Source organism: Meles meles, chromosome 19, assembly GCF_922984935.1.
Source record: "Meles meles chromosome 19, mMelMel3.1 paternal haplotype, whole genome shotgun sequence".
In the NCBI taxonomy this organism is placed as follows: domain Eukaryota; kingdom Metazoa; phylum Chordata; class Mammalia; order Carnivora; family Mustelidae; genus Meles; species Meles meles.
In genome coordinates this window covers 1,207,142-1,226,885 of record NC_060084.1, presented here as the reverse complement: position 1 = coordinate 1,226,885, position 19,744 = coordinate 1,207,142, and the positions used below count along the sequence as shown (strand labels likewise).

The 19,744-nt window shown below is 68.9% G+C and overlaps 1 protein-coding gene across 1 annotated transcript in view; it reads left to right on the top strand.

The window, feature by feature from the left end:
• ZNF469 (zinc finger protein 469) overlaps positions 1-12,580 on the top strand; it is a 36,652-nt gene extending 24,072 nt beyond the window's left edge. The window contains exon 3 of the mRNA XM_045988925.1: positions 10-12,580. Coding sequence (XP_045844881.1) covers positions 93-11,204 — 11,112 coding nt within the window. The 5' untranslated portion in view covers positions 10-92 and the 3' untranslated portion in view covers positions 11,205-12,580. The remainder of the gene's footprint in view (positions 1-9) is intronic.
• Positions 12,581-19,744: the final 7,164 nt, after the last annotated feature.

The following is a 19,744-nucleotide window of genomic DNA, read 5'->3' as shown; positions in this document are numbered from 1 at the left end:
TCCTTGCAGGCTCCATTCGGGACCATGAGAACAGGCTTCCCCTGGGGCCCCCTCGGACCACCACGTCCTCCCAGCGCCCAGACGGAGGGGCCATGCCCGGGGAGCAGCCCCGCCGAGCACCGCCCCCAGCCATGACCCGAGACCCGCAGCCCTGCCAGACAGCTGGTGGCCCGGGGGGACCCTCCCAACCCCCCGGCGAGGACGGCGCCCCAGCCAGCAGGACCGCCAAGGCCACGGGCAGCAGGGCCTGGGCAGGGGAGCCTCCGGAGTCCCAGCTGTGGCAGGCCAGGGAAGGGGAGCCCAAGGCACCCCTCCCGAGAGCCGAGTCCTTGAGCAGCCTCGCAGGGAGGGGGGACGGCCTGCAGGGCACCCCCGGGAGGAGCCGGGCGCAGGCTGTCACGCAGCAGGCCGGCAGGGCCGACGGCAGCCCCCAGCAGCTGTGGGACCGGAGCATCTCGGGCCCAACGGCCAGACGCACTCTGGACCAGACTCCTGAGGGCCCACGGGGCGAGGACCCCGGGCCCCCAGAGGCAAAGGCCCTAGCGGCCCCAGAAGAGCCCAGTGTCCCACGGTGCGTCCAGGAGACCCCGTCCGGCTTTACCTCCAGCAAACATACCTCACAGAAGGCCGCGTCCGGGCCCCCGCCCCTCGGGCCCGCCCGGGGCAGCAGCGCCCGTCCCTGCAGGCCGGCCTCCTACTCGGAACTCCAGGCCGGGGGGGCTGACGGCTGGCCTCCCGCTGTTGGGAACGGCTTCCCAGGTGCTAAATTTGGGGTTCCTGCTGGCAAGCCGGAGCCTTTTCCCAAAGGGGACGGCCCCGGGGTGGCCTCCTTCCCGTACCCCCTCCAGGCACTGCACGGGCCTGGCCCGAAGCCCTTCCCCGAGGACAGGTCCCCGCCCACGTACGGGGAGAGAGCGCTGGTGTTCGCCTTCTGCCAGCCCAGGGGTGCGTGGCCAGAAGACACGGTGGGCACAGGCGCCGCCTACCCTCTGCCCACGCAGCCCAGTCCCCAGCCCCCACCCTGCTACCCGGGCCGGCCCAGCCTCGACGCCCCCGGTGACCTCGGCTGTGCTCCCCCACAACCTGGTGCTGCTCCCCCAGCCCCCAGCCCTTTCTCGGAGAACACGGCCCAGGACGACAGGCTGGGGAGCCCCAGGGGGCCCCCAAACTCTCTATCCCAGAGGCACTTCCCTGGACAGCCCTATGGAAGGCCCGGGGCCCGCGGAGTGGGGACCAGCCCGGGGCCTCTAGACACAGAGCTGGCCGCCCCAGGGCCCCTGCCCACCAGACTGCCCCCGCTGTGGGACCCTGCCGCAGCCCCTTACCCCACACCTCCCCTGGGCCCCCCAGTGCCTGCCGGGAATGCCTTCTTCGAAGGCCGGGCCAACCTAGGCCAGCACCTTGGCCTCCCCCGGAGCCCCCCACTTCCCTGGCCCCAGGTGCTCCCAGCCACCGGGCCCGGCCCCCAGTGCATGGAGGCGCTGAGCCAGATGCCTTTCCCCACAGGGGCCCCCGAGTGGCAGGGCGGCAGCCAGGGAGTCCTGGGTGCTGCCGGCAAGACCCCCGGGCCCGGGGAGAAGCTCGCAGTCCTGAGAAACAGCCCAGGTCAGCACGGGGGCAGCTCCCCTGGCCTGTTCACCTACAACGGGCTGAAGGACTCCGGGGCACAACCCCTGTTCTTTGGGGTGGCCCAGTCCCAGGTGTCACCCCGGGCAACCCCCAGCCTGCCCCCTCCCCGAGTCGTGGGCGCCTCTCCCTGCGGGTCCCCGCTGCCCTCACCGGCCACCAACACGGCCAGTGGAAGCTCCTGCTCCTCGCTGTCCCCGCTGTCCAGCAGCCCGGCCAACCCCAGCTCGGAGGAGAGCCAGGCGCCCGGCCCGCTCGGGCCCCCCACCTTCTTCCATGCCCCCGCTCGCGCCCCGGAGATCAGCAGCCCCTACCCGTCCCCTGAGCCCCCACACGCCGTGCCCATGCACTACCAGCCGGAGCCCGTCGGAGACTTCCCTTTCCCCGCGGAGGAGCTGGGGCCCGAGGGCACTTTCAAATGCCTAGAGGAGGCCCCCTTCCCAGGCTCAGGCCCCGAGGCCAGGCTGGAGGGCTTCCCCCGGGAGCCACCCCCCTACCCGGCCCACCACTTCCCCCTGAGCAGCGCGAGCCTGGACCAGCTGGACGTGTTGCTCACGTGCAGGCAGTGTGACCAGAACTACGGCAGCCTGGCCGCCTTCCTGGGGCACCGGCAGTTCTGCCGCGCGCTGCTGGCCAGGGCCAAGGACGGCCCCCCGCAGCCCCCGGGCCTCCCCGGCCCCCCCGCTGTCCCCAAAGCGCCAGCCGGCGGGAACCCGAGCATGCTCAGCCACACCAAGACGGTCCCCTTCCCGCTCAGCGGGGACCTCCGGGCTGACGGCAAAGAGGACCCCCTGAGGACCAGCTTCCTGCCCGGCCTGGCCGCCACCCCCTTCCCCCTCCCTGCCACAGACCTGGACCCGGAGGACGACGCCAAGCTGGACAGCCTCATCACCGAGGCGCTCAACGGCCTGGGGTACCAGTCGGACAACCCCGAGATCGACAGCAGCTTCATCGATGTCTTCGCTGACGAGGAGCCTTCCGGCCCCAGAGGGCCTGGTGCCGGGCAGCCCCCCAAGACCAAGGTGGGGACCGTGCCAGAGAACAAAGCCCAGCCCCCCCTCCCGGGCGAGGCCGCCCCTCTGGAGCCCCAGGTCCCCCGCCCCGGGAATGGGGGCTGCCCGGCCCGCAGCCGGCCCAAAACCCGCTCCCTGGGCCCCGCGCCCGCAGAGGCAGGTGGGGCTGGCCTGGCCGGCCAGCAGAGGAGAGGGAAGCAGTTCAAGTTGTTCCAGAAAGGGCTGGACACCTCCAGCTCCACCGAGAGCCGGAAGGGCCCTAGAGCCACTTGCCTGCGGCCGAGGAGGAAAGGCCACGGGGCGGAGGCCCCCCCACCCCGCCCCCGGGACCTCAGGACACATTCCCCCAGGAGCCCCGCAGATCCCAGTGGCCGGGCCCTCCCCATGGAGACCAGGAGCTCGCCACGCCTCCGCCTGTCACCCGGGAAAGGCTCCAGGAGGAGGCAGCCGCGGGCGGGCACCTGGAGCAAGGAGCTCATCCACAAGATCGTGCAGCAGAAGAACAAGGCCCAGGGGCAGCCGCGGCGGCGCGGCCCAGACGGGCGCCTTCCTCCCGCCCCGGCGAGGCGGGTGCCCAGCAGCGCCGAGCAGGGGCTCCGAGAGCTCACCTGCGCCTCCGAGTCCGAGGAGGAGGATGGTTCACGGCCGCGCGGCTCCTGCCTCCGAGGGCGGCCCCGCCAGGGCTGCGGCCGGCGGCACCGAGGCATGAAGCAGAAGGAAGTCTCTGTGGCCCCGGGCCCCGAGGAGGGCAGAGGGCCGCAGAAAGCCAGGACGGTCGGGAGGCAGGAAGCCACAAAGGTCAGGGCCTCCCCCAGCCCCGAGGAGCCAGGCAGGCCTTCCCCAGGCCCGGAGGAGAGAGGCCCCAAGCATCTCCTGCAGGTTCCGGCCAGTGCCAGGCCCCCAGAGGAGAACCGTCCGGCCCTGGACTCCCCGCCGGAGACCAAGAGCCCCAGACCTGCTGAGGAGCGACCCCCGGGTGCCGCCGAACTCCCCAGAGAGGCTCCAAGCTCTTCTCCAGCCTCCTATGGGGAGGGAAGTCCCCGGTCCCCAGCCCCGGAGCCGGGCAGAGGGGACCCCCGGCTGTCCCGTGGGAGTCTGCCAGGTGCTGCCCGGTGCGCAGAGCCACCCACCTCCCAGGACAGAGAGGACCCCTACCCATCAGGAGAGCTGCTGGTGCCCGTCGCTCACGCAGCCGACACCTCCGACCTTGAATCTGGTGCCCTGTTTTTGAAGACCCCTGCTCTTGGCTGTGCCCCTGCTCTTCTTAATGGAGACCCAGTGGGGGTTCCACTTGCTAGAAAGGGGGCCCAGCCCTACAGCAGTCCCCCCAGCAAATTGTTCCTCGGACCCAAAGACCTGCCTGGCTGTCTCCAAGAAGGCCTCTACTCCGAGCCCTCAGCGCCAGACGCTCCGGCTGCCCGCGGCACACGCCGGCCCCAGGACGGCTTGCACACCGGTGCCCTCGAGCCAAAACCACCGAGGAGTCCACCCTACGTGATCCACGGGGGCCCCGACAAAGCCGGACCCCCGCTGACCCTGGAGTCCACACCGCTCTTCCCGGGGCTGCCTGCAGACAGGCTTGACCTGCCCCCCTACAGCGGCCTGCAGGGAAGAGGAGACGCCCACCCCCCGCCGCCGTGTGCCGATCCTCCCCCAAGGAAACCCCAGTTAGAGCCGCCGTACTCCCCGCTTCTGCCCGACAAGGGCTGGTCCCTGCTGGAGGAGGGCCCAGTGCCGGCCGGCCCTGTGGGTCACCTTCCCGACCTCTTGGGGGAGAAGACCTTCAGTAGGAGACGCCCCGGGGAAGCAGCTGAGGCCACCAGCCCTTCTCCTCTGCCTGGCAAGGTCGGCGAACGTGGCATCGCTTTCATGGGCAGCCTGTCCGAAGATGAGCTGGAAATCAAAAGGCTGGTCGCCGAGTTAGAGACTCAGCTGCAGAGTAAAGGGGTGTCCGAGGCCCCAGAACTGCCGTGTGCAGCTGGGCAGGCGAACACAGGGGCCCCTCTGCCCACCCGCCAGGCCTCCTCGCCCCCCAGGGACGCCTTCTCCGAGGCCGACCTCACCGGCCTCGGGGTGTTGACTCCACACCCAGGAGGGGCAGAAACAGCAGTGGCCACCACGGAAGGAGCCCTGGGGAGCCCCCAGGGGGAGTGGCCCTCACCCCACCCAGGAGAAGCAGCCCTCTCCCCCTGTGTGCATGCAGACGGGGCATCTGGGGCTCCCGGAAGCCTCGGTGGGGCCGACCGCAGCTTCGAAGCAGTGCAGAGCGCCGGAGACTTGGAGACAGGCCCCCCCGAGGCCAAAGGGGACTGCGGGGTCCACGCGGATGTCTCTTGCCCCAGCTCTGGAGAGCCGTTCAAGCCCCCACGGGACATGAGACGCTTAGCGAGCTGCAGCCCAAGCCGTGAGCCTTTACTTCCCAAAAATAATGGGGCTGCCAAGATGCACCCAAGCCACGCCCTGCCGCCCCTTCCCTGCACACAGGCAGGAGGGCCCTGCCGAGACCCTCCCGAGCTGGAAGCATCTGGCTGCCCACGAGCCCACCTGGTGCCCGGCTCGGCCTCTCAGGGGGCCGCCCCGTCCGGTGATGCCAGTCATAGTGACGCACCCGAAGAACGCTCTGTGAGCCAAGCAGGCCCGCCCCACTCTGCCGCGGGGGACCCTGGCCTTAAGGGCAATGAGGAGTCTGTGCCCCTGGGGGCCACCTCAAGTCCCGCCTGCGCACCCAAATCCGGTCCTGGCGGGAGGCCCCGGGACCCAGCCTCGAGCCCCCTCCGCCAGCTGCGGCTGCTGGTGGCCAGAGCAGCTGGGAGGGACGAGGACGCCCAGGGCTCACAGGGGCGCCCATCTGCTGGTACCCCGAGCCCTGGGTCTCTGGAAGAAGACAGTGCGGACGGTGGGGACATGACCTGCAGCCCCCCCCAGGATGTCCCCGCAGCGGCCAGATGTCAGCGGCAACCTGAGGCTGACGGACACCTGGACCCCCTCGGCCAGGCTGGGGAGCCCAAGGACCGAGGCAAAGCGGGCAGACAGCGGCCAGATAACTGGGGGGGTCCGGTGGGGCCGGACAGCCTCTTCACGGTCAGTGCCAGTCCTGAGACTGACCTGGCCGGGCTGGCCAGGGAGGCAGACCGGCTAGGGGGACAGCTCCAGGGAAATGGCCAGCTCTTAGGCCGGAAAGAGGCCTGGGCCGCCCCAAGCCCTACCTCGTGTGATGCAGAAACTTTGGTTCCGGCCTTGGCAGTGGCCCACATCCAAAATGGGCCTGAAGCCCGGACCTCCGAGAAGGCGGCCAGCCCGGGCCTCGAGGAGCAGCTGCTGCTCACCGGGGACAACCCCGCGTCCCCCATCGGGGAGCTGAGCACCTGTGTCCCCTGGCCCGCTTCTGCAGCCAGCCCCACTCCCTGCGGCCGGGAGCATCTGTCCCCGGAAGGCCCTCCCAGGGGACCTCCAGCCCACGGGGACGCTGCCGGCCCGCAGCTCCTCCCACCGCCTTCTCCGGCCGCCACGGACGCTGGGGCTGGCCGACCTGCAGCAACGCCCCCATTTTCGAGGACAAGCCCCTGTGGCTTCAAGGAAAGCCTGGACCACCGCCCCCTCCTGGGGGACCACAGCCCCCTGCAGAACCCTCCCTCGGGCCGGCCTGGCTGCATCCGGGTCTTCCCTCCGGCCTGGGGGCAGGACCGCCTTGAAGGCAGCGAGTCAGGACCTCTAGAAGGTTCCAGAAAGGAGAAACCAAGGAACTCTGCTGCCCCCATGAGCCCCAACTCCCCAAGAGTCACTGCGAGCACCCCTGCCGGGCCTGACGCTCCCACCGCAGACGGCACAGGGGCAGCAAGAGGCCCTGGGGTCGGCCATCCAGACCCGCATGGCTGGGGAGCCCCACCCCACCACAGCCCCAGCAGGAGGCCCCCTGGCCCTGCCTCCCCAGACCCCCCAGGCAGCAGGCAAGGCCAGGGTGTCATTGCTGTGCCCACCAGCCCTTCCAAATGGGGCGTCACGGGGCCAGAGTCCTGCGCCTGCCAGGAAGGCGAGGCGGGGGCTGGCCTCTCTGGCGACACCAGCGACCTCGCCGCCCCCTGCCAGTCCCCGGAGCTCCCCCGGGGCAGAACCACGTCTCCCAGCAGCACAGCCCAGGACTCCAGACCCAGCTCTCCCCAGAGCCTCAGAACCGTTCACTGCACACCCCAGAGTCCGCAGGGCACCAGACAGAAACCTGTGTCCACAGAAAATGCCCCCCAGGAGGACGGAGCCTCCAGCGGGCGGCTGGTGACCTGTGAAGTGTGCGCGGCCTCCTTCCGCTCCAGGCCGGGCCTGAGCCGCCACCGAGCCCGGAAGCATGGGCTGCACAGGGGCCCCCCCTCCCCAGCCAGCCCCCAGCCCCCAGCTTGCCAGCCCCCCGGAAAGAGGAGCCGCCGGGCACCTGGGAAGGAGAAGTCCAGCCGGGTGCTGAACGGCCCTGGCCGTGCCACTGGGCTGCATCCTGACCAAGGTACAGAGGCTCCTGAGGATGCGTCGGGCCCGCAGACGGCCAGGGGACTCAGTGCAGGGGGCACCCTGGGCTGTTCCCCCAGCCGGGAACCTCATCCCCTAGGTCTGGGCGAGCCGGGAGAGGACATGAGGCCGGCGGAGCCCAGGAAGCAGGCCCAGCTGGTGAGGGACAAGCACCATCCCAAACAGGCAGACAAAGGAGGCAGCCCGCGGCGGGGCAGGGCGCCCGTGGATGTTCCCAGCAAGGTGGACGGGAAGTCGCAGGGAAAGGGGAGAAAACCAAGAGCGAGGAGGTTCCGGGGCCCTCCGGTCTGCCCCGCTGTGATTTCCGGCCGAAGCCGCTGGGGTCCGTCCACTTCAACTGCCTGTCCCCCGGGGCCTCTGGGCGGCCACCTCTCAGCGCGGGCCGAGCCGGATGCCAACGCCTGCCGGCCCGGGGGGATGGAGAACACGGTGGACACAGATCTGGAGGAGACGCCCGCACAGAGGTCACTCCAGGATTGGATGACCCGTGTGGAAGGGGTGGGGTGGGCGCCGCCTGGGGACAGGCCCAGGGGACAGAAGGCTGCCCTGGCCAGGGGCTGCTGGGGGCCCAGGGAGGCCAGAACATCGGACGTCCACAAAGAGCCGGCGTGGGCAGCCGGGGCCGAGCCTGCAGGGTACTGCAGAGCAGCGGAGAGCGGGTCAGAACACGGTGCCGGGGAGGGGCCTGGGCCCTCCTCCAGCCCCCCAGGCCCTCAGGAGACACATGCGCCTGCCGAAGGCAACAGCAGCAGCTGCTCCCGGGACCCCCTGCACAACCCAGAAGCGCGGGCTGGGGTCCAGGCATGTGAGGGTGCTGCTCCAGGAGCCCCCAGCCCGCGTCTCCGGGACCCTCTGAGCGCGTTGGACGACGAAGCCTCGTTCTCGCAGCTCTTCCCTCTGGGCGACCGCTTGACGCGGAAGAAGAACCCCCGAGTCTACGGGAAGCGCTATAAAACACCGAAGGCCCCGCCTCCGCTGGAGCTCCTTGGGGAGGTGGGGGGCTGCGTGGCGCCGGGCCCCGCCGGCCTGTCCACAGACCTCAGCGACTCGGGCTCTCTCTGCCTCTCCCACGAGGACCCGTGGGGTGACGAGGCCGCGGGTCTGCCGGAGTCCTTCCTGCTGGAGGGCTTCCTGAGCAGCAAGGTGCCCGGCATTGACCCCTGGGCCCCCAGCCCCAGCCTGTGGGTCCTGGAGGCCCACCCGGGGGCCGACTGTGCGGAGGACGTGCCCCCGCGCCACACGGAGGACCACGGGTCAGAGAACATTCCCGAGCTGCACATGGTCCCGGCGTCTTGGCGAGACCTGGACCTGCAGGTCCCAGCTGAAGGGGTGGCCTCTTCTCTCGGGGACCTGAGCCCAGAGCCGCCCGACCTGGAGCAGGAACGCTACGACACCGGGCCCCCCGGGGCCGCCGTGGACCTGGAGATGCTCCGCACCAAGCTGGGCGAGCAGGACCCGCGCTTCCTGACGCCCGGGGACGACCCCGGGGGCGTCCTCAGCACCGGCTTCTTAGACTTCGCGGCCACGGCGAGCCCCCAGGAGCCGCAGAGCCCGGGGGCCGCCGGGCCGGGGGCAGCGCCGGGCCGGGACCGGCAGGCCAAGGCCGCGAGGGCGTCCTACAAGTGCAGGGTGTGCTTCCAGCGCTTCCGCGGCCTGGGCGAGCTGGACCTGCACAAGCTGGCCCACAGCGCCGCGCCGCCTCCCACCTGCTACCTGTGCGTGGCGCGCCGGTTCGGCTCCCGCGAGCGGCTGCGGGCGCACCTGCAGGAGAAGCACGCGCAGGGCCGGGCGGGCGGCTGGGCCTGCGGCATGTGCGGGCGCGCGGCCGCCGACGTCTGGATGTACAACGAGCACCTGCGCGAGCACGCGCTGCGCTTCGCCCGCAAGGGGCCGGCGCGGGGGGCCCTCGGGGACTGGGCGCTCCGGCGGGGCGCACGCGTCCCGGGCGGCGGCGCGGGGCAGGCGTCCGGGCCCCGCGGGGAGGCGTCGGGGCCGCAGCCGGGGGCCGGGAGAGGGTCGCCGAGGGAGAGCGCGAGACCCCCGGCTGCGGCCCCGCGGCCCGGCCCGGACGGGGCTTCGGCGGGCGGCAGCAGCAGCCCCACGGCCGGCGGGAAACCCCCTCCCCCCCGCGGCGCTGCCCAGACGCGCCCCGGCCGCTCCCCGCCGCCCCGGGCCGGCCGCGCGCCCCCGACCTGCGCCGACCCCTCGCGCGACTGCCACCACTGCGGCAAGCGCTTCCCGAAGCCCTTCAAGCTGCAGCGCCACCTGGCGGTGCACAGCCCGCAGCGCGTCTACCTGTGCCCGCGCTGCCCGCGCGTGTACCCCGAGCACGAGCAGCTGCGCGCGCACCTGGGCGGGGCGCACGGCGCGCGGGGGCCGCTGGAGCTGCCGCACACGGCGCTCTACGCCTGCGAGCTGTGTGCGCACGTCACGCGCGTCAGCCGGCGGGCGCTCGTGTGCAGCGCCTGCAACTACACCTTCGCCCGGAAGGAGCAGTTCGAGCGGCACATGCGCAAGCACCGGGGCGGGGCGCAGCCGCCCTTCGCCTTCCGCCGCGTGCGCAGGCCCGGCGCCCCCGGCCCCAAGGCGCCGGCCCGCGAGGGCGCGCTGCCCAGCAAGCGGCGTCGGGTGGCCGCGCCCAGCAGCCCCGCCGGGCCCGGCACCCGGGGGCCTCTGGCCTGGGGCTGCAGCCCGCCCCGGAGCGAGGGGTCGCGCCCCGCCCTGCTCCAGCCCTGCCCAGAAGCAGCTCCGGGCACCCCCAAGGGGCAGCCCCGGACCCCGGAGAGACCTGCAGACCCCGAGCAGACCCCGGGCACGGGGGGCGACGCGCCCTCTGACCTCCAGGAGCCGCTGCCCCCGGCTCTGTCTCCTTTCCCGGCGGCCTCCGCTGATGGCCAAGGTGGCCGCAAGCCAGGCGGAGCCGCGGGGAGGTCGGCAGGTGAGGCCTCTCCAGGCAGCCCTGGGCCTCCTCTCCAGCAGGCTCTCCCGCTGGGGGGGTCCGTGCCCCGGCCCGCGGCCAGAGGCCGAGATGGAGAGGAAAGGAGGGCTTCTGGCCCATTCTCAGGGAAACGCAGGACCCCGAGTGCCCCTGACCCCGGCCTGGAAGCCCCGTCCCTGCCCCAGAAGGAGAAGCAGGTGTCCACAGGCCACACGGTGCCCGAGGGAGGTGCAGGGGGACCCTCCCACAAGGGCAGTGCGGTCAAGCCTTGGGGTTGCCGGAGTTCGTCAAAGGACAGGTCGGCTCTGCCCACCCCCAGCAAAGCCCCCAGGTTCCCGGTACAACCGAAGAAGGTCGTGGCCAGTCTGGCACCCAAAGAGCTGACCCATGGCACGGAGCCTACCACCCTCAAAGCCAAGCCGAGCCCCAGCACCCAGGGCAGTGGAGGCCCACGGCACGGCACCAAGACGGCAGGTGGCAGCCAGCCCCAGCCGGCCAGCGGGCAGCTCCAGAGTGAGACGGCCACCACCCCAGCCAAGCCCAACTGCCCAGGCCAGGGCCCCGCCCCAGACAAGCACCCTCCTCGAGCCAAAAGCTCTCCCAAGGGGCCAAGGGAAGCCGGTGACCAGGGTTCCCGAGGGAGCCTGGGCACCAGGGAGGACGGGGAGGTCAGTGAGAAGAAGAGGAAGGGCCGGGCCCCAGGTCCAAGCAGGAGCGAGAGTGTGGGGAGCTTGGGGAAAGCCCACTTGGCCCCTGACAAGCCCCCCCGGGCCCCCCGAAAGCAGGCGACGCCCAGCCGTGTGCTCCCCACCAAGGCCAGGCCCAGTAGCCAGAGTGGCCCGATGCCACCTCAGCCATCAGAGCAACGGCAGGCAGGCGCCAGACACACCCATGGGGACTGCAGACGCAGCAGGGAGGGGCAGGGCAAGGCCTGCCCCCAGGGGCGACCCCTGCACAGACCCCCCAAGAGGGACAGAGCTGTCCACGGTGCTGAACCGGCCGACCGCCATGCCTGCCGGACCGCCGCGTCCCAGAACGACCTCCTCAGCCAGCTCTTCGGGCAGAGACTGACCAGCTTCAAGATCCCGTTAAAGAAGGACCCTCCTGAGTAGTTCACGGCCGTGAGTGAGTACCTGCGAGCAGGGCTCGGAACAGCCCAGCACTGGGGGCTCCCGTTCGTGCTGACGGGCCTCAGCCCTCTGAGAGCGTCGGACGGGGCCACGTGGCGGTCCGCCGACTTTGCACAAGCACTCGGCGTCCGGCGTTAGGGCCGAGACTGTGATACCCTGAGCGGGGCCTGGGTGGACAGCAGTGCCTTTCTAGATGGAAGGTGAGGGTGCGCTCCTTGGAGACCATGTAGCTCTTTTCTCGGTACCAAGACCTCGAAGAGAGAGCCAACCCCGCGCCCACCCCACGCACCCCGTTGCCCAGGCGCAGAACTCCGCAGAGGACTCACCTGACGGTTTGCACGGGGCTCCCCCCACGCCATCTGGCACCGACGGTTTGCACGGGGCTCCCCCCACGCCATCTGGCAGGGAAGTGAGCCTAGGCCGCCTGCACTCAGGTCACGGCAGGCTCCCCTTAGTCTTGCTGCTGTTGCTGAAAGGGCTTAGAAGCCACGTGCGGGGGCAGGGCTGTCCCCTGGAAGAGCTGTTTGCCAGGCCCCAGGTTCCCAGGGCGCGCCAGGCTTCTCTGACCGTGGAGGGGCGACAGCCGCTGTCCCTGCTGCTCACGGAAACGCCCGTCTCTACCGCACCTTGACCCCCGGGGATCGAGTTCCCATCAGGAACACAGAGAAAAGCTGCTCACCAGCCAGCTCCCGCCGCCGGCTCTCCTCCCCCAGCCCCCGGCCTCTGCCGACGCCTTTCTAGAGCCTTCCTCCCACAAGGAGCTCTCCGCTGCAAGTATCAGCAATTTTACTCTGAATTTCTGGTGCTATTTCATGTCGTAATGTGAATTCAGGCTTCCTTGGCGCGTTTCACCTGGAGCATGGGGCGGGGAGGTGCACGGACGAGGCGGCCCCGACGAGTCCTTCACTGGCTCCCCCCACCGCTGACTGGCCCCAGCCCTAGCGTGGCGGTCCGCGGTCGGAGCAGCCAAGTGGGGCACTGCGGGCCGGGGCGTGGCGCCGTGGCCCGATCCTGGAGGCGTCTCGTGCACTGACATGACCCAGGGGTCGTCGCGCAGGTCCTGTCTTCCAGCGGGGCAGGAGGGTGGGCGAGGTTTCCTTCTGTCCTTCGGTATTTCTGAGGTTTGTGGTTTGCGTCGTTCTGTTGTTGTTGTTGTTGTTTCACTTTTTTACCTTGGGTGCAATGTGTGTGTCAAGTTTTTATTTCGATATCTTGAAAGAGACCAAATGGGCCCAAATTGCCTTTCTCAAAGGTGCTGCGTGTGCTCAGAACGCCTTTAGTGCTGATGAAGGAGACACGGACTCTGAGGCTGTTCTGTGCGAATCATGGTGAACACATCCTGTCAAATATATCCTCAGTATTTTCCCCGAGAGCCTCCGGCCGTGGCGTCTGTCCTCTCACCGCCCCCCTGCCCCCCACCCCCCACGCGAGCCTGGGGCCTGGCCCAGAGAGCCTTGGCTTCCGTGGACGCCTCTGTCCCTGCAGAGCTGCACCCGAGCATCCAGGCAGTCCTGCCAGCTCCATGCCCATGGACACGTTGGGGGGGGGCCCTGACCTGGGGGGTCGGAGTGGGAGAGGCAGAGTGTCCGGAACTCGCCAGCACGGCTCAGTTTTGGGGCTCGGGCTGGCAGCAGAGGCAGTTGGAAGGGTCCAAGCGGGAGACAGCACCCACCGTGGGCTCAGACCCCGGGGCCCACCGCGTGCTGAAGACAAGCCTCGGAGACCCCAGCGTCCAGGACCAGTGTGCCTAGCAAGCAAGCAGGGCTGTCCAAAGTCAGGCAGCCATGCTGTCCCGCCTCCGACCCCGGGGCACGAGGGGCACTCAGAGCAGCCCCCCACGGTACGTGCAGGGGAGGGGAGGGGGACGCACAGGCGAAGCCATCCGTGGGGTCCCGCCACCCCTGCTCCCCTTCCTCGGCCGGGAACAGCTTTCCCAGGCATTTCCGCTCAGTCCAAGCTCCTCCCAGGGCCTCTCATGTGGACACGCCTACTGTGTGTTGCCCTTGGGGGCTTCCAGACCCATTCTGTGGGAAGCTGGGGGCTTTGGTTTCCTTGGAGGTCTCTGGGGCAGGGCCTCAGAAAGCAGGGCACAGAGGGTCATAGGGTTGGATTTGGGTTGGGACGAGGTGAGTCTGAGCTGTGTTTGACAGTGGCCGTCTGGTGATCTGGGGTGCAGACGCCTGGGGCGCGGCGGGGTCCGCAGTGCTGGGCGCCTCCGTTCAACCACACCTGGGGCAGCGGGGGTGCCGCGGCATCCCAGCCCCTGGGAACAGGAGGGAAGTCGCAGGCCCCACCCCAGACCACAAATCCGAGCGGCCCGTGCCCGCCTGGCCGGCAGGTGGCAGCATTGGCCCAGCTCCGTGATTCCGGCCGCCAAGGCTCGAGGGCACGGTGCCCGCTGGTTCCCACAAGCCAACAGGACCAGCACGCGGTCACCCTGACCTCATCGACAGGCTCAAAGACTTACTGCACAGCTTCGCCCAGGCCGACCCTGGGGCCCACAGACCCACGCACGGCAGACACACCAGCTCGCCGGGACTCGCTGCGGGGTGAGTGACACTCACCTCCGGTCTGGGGACCTGGCCCTCCAGACGGTCCTGTGCACGCGTCCCAGAACACCCTGTTCCATCCGGAGACGGGGCGGGTCAGTGCAGCCGAGCACGGGCCCCATACCAGGACCACAGATCCCTGGGCCCCCTCGGGCCTGGCTTGTCAGCCCTCTAGGAAGCCCCGTAACTGCGGGTCCCTCTGGGAGCTGCCCTGAGGCAGGCCGGTGGCCCCGGGGAGACCGTGTCTTAGCAACAAGGCCACATAAATGCGTGTATTGTTCAGTTGTATCCTACACGAGGCCCAAACCTGACCCCAGTGACCCCTCGGCCCCGCCAATCAGAGACAGGGTAGGAGAGACGGTTCCTGGGACCCGGTGAGGGAGTGCGGGTGCAGGGACAGGATGGGCAAGCCCCTGGACACAGAAGGTCAGGGCGGCCGCCCATGGCCTGGCCGCGGGGGGGCAGGAAGCTGGTGGTGGGAGCAGATGTGCCCCCCGCCGCCTCCTCTAGGCCCCGCAGCGGGAGGCTCCCCGCCCAGCTCCAGGCTTCCTGCGGCATGTCGGCTCAATGCCCCCCACCCAGAGAACACGGTGGGTTTTCCCAAGCTTCTGGGGTAGCATCCTGCCTCCCGGGGAAAGTGTGCAGACGGCCACACTCACATAGTGGCGAGACTGGGGACCAAAACGGACCCCCAGAGACAGGAGCAAAGAGCCTCTGGAGAAGGACCGGATGCTTGCCCTCTGGGGTGCTCCCCAGCATCGGGGCTCCTCGGAGCACCCCTACAGGGGCTGGGAGACACCCGGGTCCTGCCCGTGTTCCCTATGAATGGGCCACATATGGGCTCTGGAGCTCCCGCCCCGTTTCTCTGTCCATCCTGTGGGCAGGCAACGGGCAACTCATTTCCTGGGAACCTGCCCTCAGGACCCCACGTCCCCCTGCCAGATTGTCGCCCCGGGAGTGACTCACTGAGCCCCTTGCAGCCGTCTCTTCTTCCTAGCCACTCCGGGCCTGGACACCCAAGGCCATGGCCCCTTTCCCACAGGTCAGCGCCCCCTCACCTGGAGCCCCCAGGCGTGGAGCGGGGCAGGCCATGGGGTTCCAGAGGCCTGGGGTTTGGTGGGCTTGGACGAACCACGGCTCGGTTTGCTGCCGAGAGACCCCTTGGCCCGTCTCTGGGGCCATGTGCCGTGCCGGGAGTGTGAAGGGACAGTAGGGCCCCTGGTGGGCTGGAGCTCAGCTCCCTGTGCCGTCAGCGGGCGCAAGAATCACCAAAGCGTTCTGCAGCCCTGACAATCAGTGGCTGCATCCGAGGGCAGAGAAGCGTGGCCTGCTGGACCCAGCCAGGTCTCCCTGGCACTGCCTGGGCCCTCCTGCCACCGTCTTCCCCGGCCTTGGCCTTTGTCCGGCCAGCAGCTCCTCTTGGTGGCTCCCAGACCCACCACAGTGCCCCACCCCCTCCCTGCTTTATGTATAGCACAGGTCACCCTGCCACGTGTCCCATGGCCCACTCCTCCGCCACGGCCACAGTCCCGCTCCCGCCAGACCCCGAGTGGCATCCTGTGTGTGTGCGGCCCACAGTTGTCCCTGCACTGCCTCACTGACGGCTTCCCTGTGTGTTTGGGGTGGGAGGAAGGGAGGAAGGGCGTAGGGCAGGAGGGGAGGCAGGAAGCAGCAGGAAGAGAAGGAGAAAGAAAGGCAGGAGGCCAGTGGGGACGCCAAGATTTCCTATCTGGTGATGTCACATGACCCCCACTCCCAGAGATTGGGAAATATCTAGATAATATTTCCTGTCTGCGCCTGACACGGCCTTGCCTGGCGGGGTAAGTGGCCACACGTGGGCAGTTGCGTGAAAGGGGGGCTCTCGCTAAGCCCCAAGGACCATCTGCAGATGACAACCGTCTTGTCGCGTCCCGGGATGCCTGAGATGCTGGCCTCGCCGAGGACTCCCGGGGGTGGGGGGAGAAAGGGCCAGTCCCACGTGGTCCCAGCCCAGCTCCCTCTGTCCCTCAGGCATCCCAGAGATCAGATGGGGTCCCCAGCTGCCGGCGCACGGCCAGAACCACCCCCAGCCCCGTGAGGGGGGGCCACAGAGGCAGCAGCCCGGCCCCCCCACCACGCCCACCCGCCCGCCAAGGGTGACCCAGGCAGCACCTCGTTGTCACCAGAGCTGTCTGGGCTCCTCCCCTGCCCCTCCCGCAGGCGGCCTCCTGATTCCTGACTTAATTTACTTTGACATCCTCGCTGCCGTTTGACCTCCTTATGGAGTCACGTGGTGCTTAAAACTCATTATCCCCCCATTGCAACAGGAAGTTAATTAAACCCTTCACGGAGCCAGTGTTGATGAATGTCAGGACCGGCCTCCGCGGCTGCCAGCAGCTCCGGGGCCTCCAGCAGACCGGTGGGGGGTAGAGCGAGGCCGGGCCTGGGGCCACAGATGGAGCCCGCGTCCCCCTTCCTCCAGCGTGGCCACCAGCGTCCGCCTGGAACAGAGCGTGTGGATTCCCAAGGGAGGACGTGGCTCGGCCACACACCTGCTGTGCAGCCTTGGGCGACTGGCTTACTTCACTCTCCTGAGCCTTAGTTTACTCTTCCGGCAAATGGGAATTCTAATAGTCCCTTCTTCAGAACGCGGTCATGAGCAGGCGGTCCTGTTCCCGCACCGGGAAGCCCGCGCCGTGCAGCGGGTGCGAGCTGATGGCGCTCTGGGTGGACAGAAGAGACACCAGGCCCTGCGAGCCGCAGCAGAGACGAGAGCCCGATCTTGTCTGGGGGCAGTGAGGGACTTCCCTGAGGAGGGTGCAGCCGGCAGCAGAAACAGCTTGTGCAAGGGCCCTGTGGCCACAGGACAGGCGAGGGGTTCCGAGGAGAAGGTAGAATGGGGCAGGGCTGAGCCTGAAGCTATCACACGTGGCTGCTGGGCAGGTCCTGCTGGCTTCAGTCTGCAGGAAGGGCAGCAGTGGCCATGGGGGACCTGCAGGGTGGGCAGGGCAGGGGGATGGGGAGAGGGGCCTGGGGGGGGGAGATGGTGGCACGGTACCAGGGCGCATCTCACAGCTGTGAGGAGGTGACGCTCTGGACGCGGGAGGGCAGTGTCCCAGAAAGAAGGCCTCTGGCCTGGCCTCCGGACGCACACCCCCGTCAGCTCGGCCCCAGGCTCTCCCCAGCCTCCGCACCTGCTCTTCCTTTAGGAAAGGACGCCCTCTGCCCTCCACTCTTCCGTGAGGGTCCGCTTCATCCTTCAAGGGCCACCTTAAGTCTCTAGAACATGCATGGCTCCCTTGGTCATAGCCCGGAAACCAGTGCAGGGCCTGGTGCGTGGGTGCCCCTTCCCCACCCCCAGCCCCTGCCCAGCCCGGGGCAGCCCTCATGGGCAGTGGCGCAGTACAGCGCATGCGCACAGCCAGCCAGCCCACAGGTCAGAGGGCAGAGGTAGACCAGGACATCATGGCCAGAGGAGCCCTGAGGGGTCACGCCCGCAGCCCCACTTACATATGAGGAAACCAAGGACCGGATTGGTTAAGGACGTGGTTGGGGTCACACCCTCAAAAATGGCAGAGCCAGGGTTTGGGGCCAGTCCCCCTTGCTCCCAGGCCCGGCCTCACCGTGTGGGCACTGGAGCTCGGCTGCCTGGGGCTGCATCCCGGCCCGACCGTGTCCGAGCTGTGGGACCACTCTGAGCCTCGGCGTCTTCCTCAGCACCACCAGACCCTCCCAGTGCTTAAAAGCCCTCCATGTCCCGGGTCCAGCGCAGCTGCTTTCTGCGGCGCTGACTCTGGCGTCCTAACCGCCGGAGCGGAGCAGGAGGACGTTGTGAGGGAACCAGCCCAAGGGAAGGGCTCACAAAGTGATGGTGACATCGTCCCTGCAGCCGGCACCCGGTCAAAGCCATGCCCGGGAGGCCTCCGCGGAGCCGTGCGACCCCGGCGGGCAGCTGCCCAAAGCTCTGATCCCGGGAACAGGGAACAGCCAGGCTGCAGCGGGGCAGCCCAGCTCCATGACGGGAACTGACAGCCCAACAGGCGGGCCGAACTCCGTCCTCCGCACCAGGGGCTTGAGGATGGGGATGGGAACCCTGGTGCTCCTTGCACACCAGCAGGGGCAGGTGGAAACAGACTCGCAGCCTGCGGCGCATGGGGAATGGAGGACCCGCCCCACACCCAGCTCCTCCCCCCTGATCGGGGCCCCTGCCAAGCTGCCCTCGATGTCACCTTCTCCAGGCAGCCTACCCCAAACTCCCCAGGCAAGGGCGGTCACGCCTCCTCTGGGCTCACACAGACCTTCCTTCGGACACTGTTCCTTGCTCCTCGTTCCTGAGGAGCTGCTCATTGTCAGCAGACCCTCCCGAGGGGTAGAAGGCTGTGCCGCGGGTCCTGAGCAAGGCCGTGGTTTCCACTTCTGGGGCCACGGGGTATCCCCCAGGGCAGACCGGAGGGGCAAAGCTCAGGAGGAAAGTGCTCCGGAAATGGCTCTGTCTGGGTCAGACTCTCCGGTGCTTCAGAGCTGTGTGACCCCTGCAGGCGCGTGGGGTCCCGCCCTCGGGAAGACCCCGCCCTTGGTTTACACACGCTCTGGCTGCCCCGAAGGTCCTAATTTTCAAACGGGAAGCCCTACGTTTTCGTTCTGCACTAGCCCCCCCACCCCCAGTTGTCGGTGCTGGTCCCCAGTCTGCGTTCCTGACCCACCCCTGCCTCTAAGGCACTGGGAGAGCTGGATGTGTCCTTCCTCTTGGGGCCTCGGGTCTACAGTCCGTGTATGGGAAGCCGGGAGCCACAGTGCCTCCGATCTGCAGCGGAGGAGGGCAGAGGTGATGCGGCGGGGCTCTCTCCCCGGACCCTCCAAGGCCTTGTCAGTGCAGGGCCCCAGCCGCCTCCCCCACCTGCCCGGATGCCACCTGCTGTGCATGGAGCCTCCCACCCCCCAAGTCCCCATCCTGTAATGGGGCCCCGCTTTGGGAGGAACGGCGAGGCCCAACGGAAAGCGCAGAGAGGTGGGGCGCCTCATTCAGGTGACAAATACTGTAGGAGCCCTGGGCTGAGGGAACCAGCCACCTGCGGCCCCCAGTCTCCCCAGAGGCGGGTACAGCACCAGGCAGCTGTAGGAAGGTTGCCCCCCGCCCCGGCCCAGGGCAGGGAGCAGGAAGCACTGTGAGCCATGTGACCCTGGGCCAGTGTCTTGGCCTCCTGGCCTCAGGGTTCCCATCCGTCCAGTGGTGGATGGGCAGACCTCGGGTGGACCTCAGCCTCCTGCCCTGCCTGCCACTCTCCTGCCCAGAGGCCCCTTGTGCAGGGGCGATGCGGGGGAGAGTGCCCCGGCTGCTGGGGTAATCTCTCTCCTCTTCCACGGGGCAGGGGCATAGATAACGGGGTCAAACGGAGAGGCCATGTCTCACAGACCAAGTGCGCAGCCCGCAGCCCGCCTCTGCTGGTGGTGATAGCTGTGACGACTCCCCGCCGTCAGGCGGACGGGCCCGCTGTCTGGAGGGGCCACCCAGGTGTCTTTGCAAGGGTCTTCTGCTTGGCCCCTGGCCTCACTCACCCCCTATTTCTTCTGAAGATGGCAGAGAGAGCAGTTAGCAACCACATGCAGGCTAAGAGTATTGAAAGAATACAGTTCAACCTGGGGCACAGCTCCTCATGCCGTGTGATTTGAGCTGCCCTGGGAAATGGGGGCCTCTGGGATCCTATGAACATGACCCAAAAGACAGGAGAGACGAGGTCCATTTCCAGGGCTAGAACACACGGCACTGGCCGTTCCAGACTGGGAGGGGGTGCGAGTGTCCGCTCAACCCGCCGAGGGGCCCCTTCCCGGGGCCTCCAGCAGGGGCGCCCTGGGGATCAGGCCCTGCCCAGGGGCAGTGCCTGGGGGCAGGGGGGGAAGCCGCTGCGCGGGCGGCAGGGACAGCCGCTGGCTTCGCCCCCTCCCCGACTTCCAGCCAAACGGGGGTCCAAGGGAGGAGGGCCTGAGGTCCCTGCC